Source organism: Sprattus sprattus (genome assembly GCF_963457725.1).
Source record: "Sprattus sprattus genome assembly, chromosome: 1".
NCBI classification, from domain to species: Eukaryota; Metazoa; Chordata; class Actinopteri; order Clupeiformes; family Clupeidae; genus Sprattus; species Sprattus sprattus.
The window spans coordinates 53,231,709-53,244,011 of NC_137920.1; the positions used below are offsets into that span (position 1 = coordinate 53,231,709).

Genomic DNA, 12,303 nt, shown 5'->3' on the forward strand with positions numbered 1-12,303 from the left:
CTGAGGCAAGGGAAACGCGCAGCGGTCACCGGTGACTGGACCTGGTGGCGTGAGAACTACGTTAGCTAATGCAGTCAAGTGTATACAGCAATTTCCAGTCACCGGTAGTGAAACGAGGTGTTTAAATTACGCCGCCGAAGGTCGACCCAGATTATAATTATAGATATATCTTCGTAGCTAGCCGGACAAGTGCTGCGCAAGGATGTTGCAAGTGCTTGGCTGCGGCGTCGTGGTTTTTCCAGGTCTGTTCTTCCTTTTTCGAAAAGTGCTACCGTCCATTTACAAACATTGGACAGATGCTGACGTTGTTCTTGTCAGCGAGAGGTGAGTATTTGTTACCCTATATGAACGGATATGGTTTTCAGATCACATTGGCAATAATCCTTCCTAACGGATCAGTACCCGTTATTTGCTGGAGAGGAAGGGAACGGCCTCATGGTTTAGCCAAGTTAGGCTGAGAAGTGGATTTTTTGTTAACCTAGCTTAAACGAATTTGCGAAAAAAAAACGTTAGCTAACGTAACCTAAATAACTTGACGTTGCATCTAACTAACGAACATTCAACGTTTGTGTCACAAGGGTATGCTAGCTCAGCGCTCGTGCGTGAAACGATAACGCTGTTACATTAAGTAGCTAACAGTTTAGCTGACCCGTTGCTGTGTTTTTCTAACATAACTTTAATTGACTTGGCTTGTTTATGCGTAGGATAAGATTCCATAAAAGATTACTCGAACTTGTTGTTTAGAATAGAGATATCCTCAGAAAGAGAAAGTTCTGTTGGGTGCCCTCATTGATGCTCATTTCTAACGTTGCCTATCTGGTGGTTAGCGTAACAGATATTATCTCTTCAAACATAGACGTTTAATGTTGCTCAGTAAAGCAGCTCAAATTATAACTAGTGACTTGCAAGGGAAGTTAATCACTCTCTTATCAAGGCAAGGGTTATATAATTGTAGTGTAGTTTGTATAATTGTAGTGTCACATTTCACGTTAACGATATGTCACTAGGTTGCGAGATATCCTGCAAAGCTAACTTGATTTTGAATTCGGGTGCAGCAAGCCATTTACAAAATACAGTAAAGTCGAAGACTAACGATTTAACGATAGAACCTATTAGCTTCACTTGACAAAACGTTGGCCATGCTACATCAATGTCACTAGGTCAGCGTATCAGCGTCACGATATTAAGCAAAAATATCTGACTTGTAAGTTATTTTGGACAGCACGTTCTGAACAAAGGGTATAGATAAGACAAGTCACATTATCGCACTAAAATAATTGTGCATTTACAATACATATGATGTTATGAGTTCACTGTATTTTAACAAACCCGCCGCATGTCATTCTCATTGGTCGCTATCCTTCACGTGACTCAGAGCTAAACTGCTTGGGTGTTTTTCTGTCCTGTGGTGCTTTCATCTATCGAAAGCCAACAAACAGCCTGTGTCAAACTAATATAAGGTCAGCCCAGAATCGCCTCAGCTGAAGGATCATGGAGTTATTGAATCGTTCGCCGATTTCCCGGCCAGTGACCATACACCATGAGTAGAGCAGTTCAAATCGGTATTCTGACTAGTGACTATAGACGGTATCTGCTGCAAGTCAGTCGCCGGTCTAGGGTATATTTCCCCCATAAGCTGATAGGCTCAAGGCTACAAATAAATCCTCAATTACGTTGTTTCAAGCTTAAGTTATAAGGGACATGACATTGCAGGGCAGTCATTAGGGCCTCACCATTCTGTTTTCTCGAGTGCCTTGAGATGAGACCATAGACTGTTCCTGATAATGTGGCACATATCAGTATGTCGTAGGCTTACTTTATTGAATTCGTGGTTATGCCACGTACCTCTAAATTATTGGCTAGGCTGGACTTTGTTTATGCTGAGCTCCCTCTGTTATCACCTGTACCCTGACCACTGAACATGTGGATCACTGAAAAAGATCACTATTAAGGTACAGTCAATCAGTGCTGATCGTTAACTGTTTACTTATCTTTCATGGCGAGCAGTCCAAGGACTTCACAGCCATGTTGTATAAGAGTATATGAATGCATCTGCATTGGCTGGGAATGAATGAAAAGCGCCTGGAGAGAAAACTAGACGGTCACGTTCTTCGAATTCAGCTAGGAAATGTGTTAGAGTAGTGTTAATAAGAGATCACTGCATGGTCATCATTACCATAGTTAAGTGAAAGCTATTTTTCAGTCCCTGCAGGATGGTGTGTGTGTGCGTGCGTGCGTGCATGCTGCATGCACCTAGATGCAAGTGTTAGTGTGGGCAAGTGGACGAGGTATTCTGAGCTTTTTGTCTGCTCTCAAGTGTTTTGTTGATATTTCGCCCTCAACTCCCCTCTGAATCCCGCCTGTGTCGTCACTCTGGCTCTCGCTCCGGGCACTGGCCGGAGCACGCAGTGGAGTGTAGCTCGGCGCTGAGCTGCACACTCCATTAACCCCGAAGACGAAGGCTGAGCTCCGGATGAGCCAGCTAGTTTCCCCAACACATTTCAGCCCCACTGAGTAATGGGATAAAAAACAACAGGCCAAGTCCATCTAACATGGCGGATCGAGGTTACCCTCCACTGCTGGGCCAAGAGGAGGGAAGTGTGTCTGTGCTTAAACTATGTTTGTGTATGCTAGGGATACAACGGTACAGTGGGCCCACGGGGCGGTATGTATCGTGGTTTTTGGGCCATGGTAATGGTGCGGTTTTGTATCTTTAAGTAAAAAAATAAAACCACCCTTTAAACAATGAACTATTTATTTTTGCCTATAGACAAATAAAAGTTTCTATTAAGATAAATGGCAGCATGACTTACTAGGTCTTGTATCTGTCTCTGCTACAGTGAGGTATCTTTCACTTGCTCCTGAGGTCCAACAATAAGTGGAACAAACTATATGGGGTGTCTGTGTGAATTTGTTTTCAATTTCTCTCTGTGATTCATAGAACTTTGCTGCTGAAATGTGTGCGGGAGGGGGACATTGTAACGTGGTTAATTTTTTTCCATCAAGTGACGATCCAGAGTCAATAACTGCCGAATAGGGCTGTAAATATTTGGCTATGAATCCTCCCTCTGCTTTCATTATTACCACCAAGGTGCCATTTGTTTGTACATTTATGAGATTGTTAATCTGTAAGAAAGATTATGCACATTTTAGGGCAGATCTGACTCAAGGGGCGGATCAATAGTGATGTAGTTTTTTTGCTAACGTGAGATAAGGCCTTTGGCTGAGGTCTGCGCTCTCCCACTGCCCTTATAGTGTCTTAGTTTTTTATTTGTCATAAATCGATGTTAAATGGCAATAGCGAGAGATTTTTGTGTTTTCACTAACAAGTGGACTCTCCTTGCTCCACCTGGGATATGGCATTTGATGGCTACGTGAATGAGACTGTCTCCATGACACCATGATAGAATTGTACCCACTTGAGTAGCCAACAGTGGCAACTTTGTTTGTTTACGGTCTTCTTACCCTCGTCCTTGCATAGAACGTTGAATCAAAAATGTTCCCACACAGCGGATATGAAAGACAGCGGTGCCTCTTCAAATTTCCTACTTTCTGTCTACCTTGCGTTCGCCATTGTCAAATTGGAGTTCAGAGAACTCCAGTTTTTAGTTTCCCCTCTCTTCTCCACCTCCTATCTGCATGCATAGGGCCGATCCAGTGATGTTCCTTAGGATCTGAATGTACAAGATGTGTGCAGTCTGCAGTGCAAGTTTTGGAAATTAAGTGGAAATCACCACGGTACACGTGTGCGTTAGAGCTGCAGTGGGCCTACCGGACTGTTCAACACAGAACTGTGTATCGATATATCCCTAGTGTATGTACTGCGTGTATGCATGCGTGAGTATGGGGTATGGGGGGGGGGGGCAGATTCCCCCTTATGTTCCTCGGCCAACTCAAAGGAAGAGTGCGGACACAAAGAGGGGGTTGTGTAAATCTGGGTCTTGTGACCGCGTTCCAGTGGGCCGGGGCCGCTTAACCAGGGGGCTAACTCAAGCGTGAGCTGACAGGCCAGGCTCACGTGACCACCGTTGTCATGCCGCGGAAGCACCAGCCAGCACGGGTGCAGCGTAGGCCACTTGACAGTCTCCGGGAGTTTGCTTAATTTCACTGGCCTCAAAACACTTGTCAACCTCTCAAGTAGACTTCAGCCTCCTCAAGGAACTTTCTGCTAAAGGATTGTACAGTAAAATTGTCCTGCTGAAAGAGGCATGGATGGATAGATGGGTGTTAATTTAAAACACCAGTGTAATAAGATTGTTAGGTACTGCATAACTGCAATCTGTAAATCATTGCTGTAGAAAATCCCTCTGATGTTCTTTGTTGGTTATTACACGGGGTCATTCTTACAGTCCTTAAAAGGACAAAGGGTAAACTCTCGCTGAGGCACGGGGGGGTGATGCAATGTAATTAAGTCTAAGCATTTGCTAAATCGCCTACCGTAATGCCCATGCTGGCTAGGATCCTCTGAAAGCCCTAATCATAATGTCGGCTGGATATTATATCATCATATTTCAGAATCACTTAACACCTTCCAGGGTTTCTCTTTGTGTTTTGTCTGTTTATTGTATAAGCTCTTGACCGTGCGCACGGCTTTTACATGAAGGAGGCCGCATTGCTTCCGTCTGTTCAAGGGTTAAATCATCTGGTAATTTTGACATTTGGCCAGCAGGTACCCACAGCGGGTACTGCGTACAGATATATTTCCACGACTCTGTGTCATTCTGGAATCTCTGTGTTCTCTTCCTTCTCAGGCTGGTGTCCTCTGTCCATGCCATCATGGCCACCACCGCTGGGGCGATCGTGGTGGCCACATGCAGAGGCGATGTGATCAATGACCGGTAAGTACCATGACGCACACCTAAACACTGAGTTCCCAAACCAGCATGACTTACAGTTAGGGTTGGGGTTAATCCTACAGAGGGAAAAGAAAAACCGAAATGCCTCCCATTCCTGGATCTCTTTAGATGCTCACAATGTCCTGTTTGTTGCTTAACCCACTAACTGTTTGATTTTTGTAGTTGATTAAGTCAGAATGAGAACTTTGAAGTTGAAAGTAGTTGTTCCTCATCATTCCAGCCTACAGCATGGCATGTTTCCATGGAGGGCATTTGTGACTCGTCTTAGTGTAGATCTGCTTCATGCTAATTCCTGATCTCCTGCTCGGGCAGCCACTAGAGAGGTAATTATGTCTGTTAGCCTCTCCAGATGGATGGCCTTTTTAGATCCACCTTCACTCCAGCTCCACATCTGTTCACACCCTGCCCCGCCCCGTCCTCTCCCTGAAGGGCGCTGTGGTGCGATGTGATCCAGCCCTAGCGTGCCAGCTGTTCCTCCCCAGCAGTACATCCCCACACCACCCCCATCCCTCCCCCCTCTCTCACTGCATTAGAACCTGTGATGGTGTGACCTGCTACCTGGCCGTCAGGGACAGATTGCAGCAGGACAGTGTAATGGAGTAATCCACCCCCCCTAACGGGCTTGCCAGGAGGGCCCCGGCAAAACTGCCAGCAGCCTCGGTAATCCCCCCCCCTGAGGCTTAGTGCTGGGCCTGAGCGCGTGAGCAGACATGATCCTGAGCATTGGGGGCAAAGAGCCACAGTGTAGGGCCAACGGGTCCAGGCTCCGGGACAGGGGACAGGAAATGGCCATCTTTTGCAGTCTGGTAGTTTTGAGGTCTATGTGTTCTTCTAAATAGGGTTGTTGGTATGGCCATTGAATATTTCAAGGTTGTGAAAATGAAGTATGTAATTATTCCAGGTCAAGAATTGGTTACCATACTGTATGTGTGCAGTGTAAATGTCCAGAATGAATTGAATGTGATGGCTTTCTTTTGGTGTGTGGGCACGCGCGTACACATAGTCGCAGATCTCCAGACATACAATGGAAACTAAATTATCCTGTATATGGAACCAGCACTGGACGACCTGAGGGTCACTAAGCCCTCACACCACAGGCTTCCACCACTCAGTGAGCATGGCTTTACAGCAATGTCCACACAACTCACACACACACACACACACACAACACACAACTAGTTAACACCCATATCAGTAGCTCAGATAAAAGTTACCTCTCGCTGAGATGGGTGTTAGGGTAATTACTAAAATACCATGATGGGTATTGTTGTTCATGCTTAACTACCATTCAAACAAGAACCACGGCATGTTGTCTTCTCGCAAATTCATACTGATTCAGTAATGCTCATACTGATACTCAGGATTCGGCACAGGACCGAATTAAGTCAAAGTGATCAGGGAATTTAGTGAGCTTGACTGGAGAGGACCCAGTATACCTACAGAAGAAGTGATGGTTGTTATATGTTATAAGCATATTGTAAGCCTTTATGACCAGATAAAGTCTCCATGTCATTCTCAGCAGTTTTCTTTCCCTGTTTTCTTTGTTTCCTTTTCGTTCTTCTTCTCTTCTTTCTCTCAGGCATTGGCTTGCCACTTATTTTGTCATCTGGTATGGTGTGCCCTACATGGCGTATGACATCTTCGCCATGTACCTCAGCCACTACTACCGCTTCCGGGTCAAGGGCCACGAGGAGTACAAGAAGCACTCATGGGGGACGGTCAACTCGTTCGTGCGCCGGGAGTTCCTGCTGGTTCTTCACCACATCGCCCTGCTGACAGTCCTGCTTCCTGTCACACTGGTGAGGGAGGGAGGGAGGGATGGGGAACATGGAGCAAGATGGCCACAGGGAGAGCACTTTCCCTGTTCCTCTTCTGCATGCTCTCGTGTCTGGCTGGTTATGGCCATTATGCTGATCCATCAACACCACTCATTAGACACACTGACACGTGCAGGCCTACGTAAGCCAGTGAGGGGTGTGTTATCAATCTCATGCACACACAAACACACACAGACGCTGCAGCTAATATTTCAGTCCATGGGAGGCAGGTGGTTTGGAAACCTGGCCCCGTGTTTTGTGGGCCTGTCACTGGCGGTGGTGATATGAGATCACCTTACCCACGCCTCTATTATTCAGGGGCAGCTGCTGCACTGATACACCACGCCGCCTTGACATGGCCTTTGTGTCCCTCCCACACACTCGGATAACACACACACACACACACACACACACACACACACACACACACAAACACACAACTAGGTAGCACCCATATCAGTGGCTCAGATAAAAGTTACCTCTCGCTAAAATGGGGGTTAGGGTAATTACTAAAATACCATGATGGGAATTGTTGTTCATGCTTAATTACCAGTCAAACAAGAATAACGACATGTTGCAAATTCATGCTGATTCAGTCTGCTCATACTGATATTCAGGATTCGGCAGAGGACCTTCCGTTTGTGGTTGTCCACAATTCATCCATCGCTGTGCTTGATTGGCCAGCTTTGTACAGAGGCTAGTTTGATAGTTCATTAGCTCTTGAGTCTTGAGTAATAACGCCATATAAGTTTCATAAGTACAAATGCAGGTCAATATGAACTAATTACTATTATTAAGAGCTAAAGTAAATAAGCCCGATTGACAGGAGTGAAGGTTCAGTTGACCTCTCGTATCCCTCAGAATGGAGTTCATGTGTTCTGTCCAAGGGGCAGATGTGTGTTTGGGACAACAGGCTGTGTAAGTACACAGAGGATGGCAGGTCATTAGCTGGCGTGCAGATGGCAGGTCTCGCTGCTCCTGTCCGTTTCATTGAACAAGTGAAGCCTCTCGGTCCCCATCAGACTAACTGTGCTGCTGTGGCCCTGAGTGTATCTCCCTGTGTGCTGCAGACTCAGCTCAGCCTTGTGCATTATCAGGTCAATTTGGCCCCGTGTCAGTCAGCCGGGTCGTGCGTCTTAGAGTAACCGCTCAACTGTGGGTCGTTATCTCGCTCTCATTACAACATGTCTCTCCATGTAATCTTTGTTTGGGCTTATCACAGTGTATTCAGAGAGTCCTGTCTGCTTGGCCTACTTGTGCTATGGTGTGACTGTTGTCTCTGTGCTGACGCTGTGCTCTCTCTCTTTCCCGGTTCTCAGTTCCTCAGGAAAGACCAGGGAGATTACTTCATCGGCTGCCTTTTCCTCACAGAGCTCAGTACTCCGTTTGTGTCTCTGGGAAAGATACTCATCCAGGTGAGACACGCTCTAGGAACAGCTGACACTTACTGTGTACACACACACACACACACACACACACACGCACACACGCACGCACGCACGCACGCACGCACGCACGCACGCACGCACACGCACATTCTTGTTGGTACATAAACAACCCCAGTGACCTACATGCAGCTTTGTATATGGATGAGGGATGGGCACAAACCCCTACCCCCCCAAAACACACACCCGCACACCCACGCACCCACCCACATACACACACACACACACACACACACACACACACACACACACACACACACACAATCACTCACTACTACACTCTTGCAGGTCCATGCATCTTACACAGATTCACTTCACAGGTTTTTTTACTCAGCACTCTTGCAGAAGGCATTACTGCAGCCAGAGGAAATACTCTGCCAGTCAACAGTTCCGGTTGCTTTTTAAATGATCTGTCAGTCGGCCAGTGGCAAAACTGCTGGCCCCTTAAGAAAACAGTCTGGGGGCCCGCTCTGCATCTGTTGGTTTCAATTCTGCTGACTCCTGACTCAATTTAGCTTGATCCAGAGGAATCTCTCTCTCTCTCTCTCTCTCTCTTTCTTTCTTTCTTTCTTTCTTTCTTTCTTTCTTTCTTTCTTTCTTTCTTTCTTTTTCTCTCTCTCTCTCTCTCTATCTCTCTCTTCTCTCTCTCTTTCTTTCTCTCTCTCTCTCCCCCTATCTCTCTCTTGCTCTCTCCCTATCTCTCTCTCTCTTTCTTTCCCTCTATTTCGCTCTCTCTCTCTCTTTCTCTCTCTGAGTGACTAGGCACTGTCTTGCTCCACCACACATACACTGCTCCCTGGTGGTAGGTAGAGGAAACAGCAAGTTCAGTCATGCCATTTGGGGCTGTGTGGGTATCAGGATCCAGTGTCTTCTATTTACTGTGTCTAGTGTCTAGATTTACATGATGGCAAGCTAGTTGCTCAGTCCATTTCAGAGGTTACCAGCAAGCTCAGTGTGTTACAGTTGATGTACACCCCATTGAATACACACGAAAGACCACCAGAACCCAGCTAGGGTTACCTTGGTAATAATCTCTGACCAGATGGTTTGCACAGCAGTTTATATTGTATATTGAATTCCATAGTGTTCAATACTGTGTACAACCTATTTAAAACATTATTTCTGTGACGCACCAAACTAAAAATGCTGCTTTAACACCTGGATATTTGTGTCAAAGTGCTGTGCATGTTACTCTTCTTTGTTATTGATCTTCCCCTTTGTTTATTATTTATGTGTCGTCTCCCTCTCCCTCTCCCCATTTCTCTCTCTCTCCCTCCTAATCTCTCTCAGCTGGGCCTCCAGGACTGCCAGGTGCACAAGGCTAACGGCGGCATGGTGTTGTTCACATTCTTCCTATGTCGCATTGCTCTCTTCCCCTACATGTACTGGGTGTACGGCCAGCACTACGGGCTGCCCCTCTACAGCGTGCCCTTCCACCTCCCCCTCACCGCCAACCTGGGCAACCTCTGCATCATGGCGCCACAGGTCTACTGGTTCGTCCTGCTCTGCCGAAAGGGCTTCCGCCTCTACAGGCGCTCCCGAAACCCCGGCCCTCCAGACGCCACCAACGCCGCCGTGGACCGCAGCGCCAAGGGAGACCAATAAAGCCACACTCGCACTCCTACCACCACCCACCAACTGACCAACCAACAGCACCGACAACTACTAGGGCACCATTTTACTACTACTGTTACAGTACAGATAGTGCTGCTACTACTACTACTTTGATCACTACTACTACTACTACTGCAAAGACTGGTAGGACTCTTCAGCCCCCTTCAAACCCGTCACTCGCTATTCAGCCGAGCTCCACAGGAACAGTCTTGGGCATCAGTTCATATGCTTGGCCTCCGATTGGCTCCTATCCTGCTTGTTGCCATGGAACTAAGGGTTAGGGGTGGGCTTGTGGTGGAGAACGCCAGACGACTCCCCGCACGATGGAAACAGGCGGAGCAACAGCACTGGATGGCACCTCCTCTTTTGTCAGGAGCCACGTCCAGAAGTAACTGTGCACCCTTGGTAAAAGAGAACCCCTCTCCCACACCGGTGAACTACTGATTGAAGAGTCCGTTTCAGTTTTAGACCAGTGACTTCGGATATGGGTATTATTGTGTTTTTGTCTTTTACGTTGTTAGCCCAAGCCTCTGTTCGGGGATGTTTACCCTTATTCTTAACTGAAGTGTTTTTTGATGGGAAGAGGAGTGGGTGCACTGAGTCAGTTGGCAAGAGTGTCATCCCATCATTGGTTCATTCGCTACATAAACCCATAAATGTGATGTGGTACACAAACATGGAATTACACACCACAACACACCTCCTGCTCTTCCTCTTCCTCTTCCTGTCCCCGCCCGTCCACAGCTACCACCCTTCAGCACACTGTCTTCCTTGTTTACAGTCCAATAGTGTGTGTGTGTATGTGTGTTGTGTGCATGTATGCACTGCCCTGCTGTGACTGTTTACACTTCTTTAGAAATTCCTTCCCCGAAACATAGTGGGGTGGGAAAGATGACTGTACCTGATTTAGGTGCGTTTGATTCAGTAAAGTCAGCTTCCGTTAGGGGGGGGTGCACTCTTAAATAGCTGTGCAGCCTCCCGACTACAGGGGGGCGATGTGGTATCGAACTTCATGTTTACTTCACGCACAGGTGGCATGGTACGGTGGAATGGTGGAGTGGGAGTGGGGGAGGGGTGTGGTTACATGGGAAGGTGTCCAGGTCGGTGTCCCAAAGGCTTCTGGGTGGTGACAGGGGGAGGTGCAAGTGTCGTCAGCACTGGAGTCTGCCGTTCAGGACACGTGAAGAAGCCCCGGGCATTTCTATGAGCATCGGTTAGAGCAATAACATTGGCTTTTTTTAGGGCAAAAGGGGTAGATTAACGTTCCCAGCATGCTAACAGAAGGACTGAACAGCTGCATGCTGCTCTGCAAAAAAAACACAAGCGCACATTTATATTTATAGGAACAGACTATATCTGACAAAAGTGAAGGCTCGGCATTGGCAGCCAGTACCCGTTGTCACTGTCGAAGCTTTTTAGCCTCAGTGGACATCCGTGTCTCGTTTGGTCACAGGATGTCCAGACGGAAAGCGCTCCTCCAAAGTGCTTTGTCTTTGATGAGAGAAAACACCAGCGCTGGCATGTCACTGTGGCCCAATCGCTGTTCTCTGATCTGTTCAGTTTGAACCAGAGCGGATTTGTCCCAGGTCGTCTGTCTTTATGAGTCTCTTTCCCCACTCGTGTAAAATGTCAATCGTTAAAGGTACAAGCAGAACATGTTATGTGCTAGATGTGACCATACAATTTGTCCCCGGTTGTTGGAATGAGGTGCTCACCATTTTCATAGCTTGCATCAGAATTTGGTGAACCTTGGGTGGTGGACCGAGACTGAAGTCAGGTTTAGCGTTAGCTTTTAACATTAGCATGGAAACTCAGTGCACACATCTTAGAGGCATCATTCACAGGGCTCTCAACACATAGAATACAACAATATATTTCATATGTTTTTAGCAAATGCGTATTATAGTTTTTACTACACCTTTTGTGAAACTTTGAGTAGATTCCATGAATGCTCTCACAAGCTCTTGAATTTTAAGGTATTAAATTGCTCTTAGGAACACATATAAGTCTGTTCACTGACAATATTTTAAGATGATCATTATATTAAGAAAAACTGGACCTAATTAGCTGTCTTCAGCTGTATATATGTGTGTGTGTGTTTGAGTGTTTGATTGTGTGCATACACATGCACCTGTGCTTGAATTCACGTGCATGTGTGTGCATTGGTCTGTGTGTGTGTGTGTGTGTGGGTCTGAGGCCTGGGAAGGCAAGCGGTCATAGACATTGCTTTAAGCTTTCCTCTCCATGTGTGGGTAAATATTCCCCATGATTTCCTGACCTGTGAACTATGCACAGACCTCCTGGACGCAAGGCCGTCACAGCATCCACATGTCCCATTGTCCTTCTGTCCCCTCTACTCCTCTTCTCTGAACGCTGTCAGAGTGGACACTACCCTCAGTCCCTACGCTGAATATCTGCTCCTGGTGGTCTACCGTCGGGTGTATTAGCGGCCCATCGGCCTCCATTTTAGTTTAGTTGGTTTTGTCTCCTGAGTGGGTAGTCAGTCTGTGTTGAATCTGCTGTATGTTCCTCCTCGTCTGTGTCCCCGTCCTCGTCCCGCTGGCTTCCGTC

At 46.8% G+C, this 12,303-nt stretch overlaps 1 protein-coding gene across 1 annotated transcript; it reads left to right on the forward strand.

Annotated features, from left to right (window-relative positions):
* Positions 1-10,762, forward strand: LOC308383177 (ceramide synthase-like). The gene is made up of 5 exons (XM_080860794.1): positions 1-324; positions 4,752-4,838; positions 6,436-6,655; positions 7,993-8,088; positions 9,409-10,762. The coding sequence occupies exons 1-5, from the start codon at positions 203-205 to the stop codon at positions 9,721-9,723; spliced, it is 840 nt and encodes a 279-aa protein (XP_080716920.1). The 5' UTR covers positions 1-202; the 3' UTR covers positions 9,724-10,762.
* Positions 10,763-12,303: the final 1,541 nt, after the last annotated feature.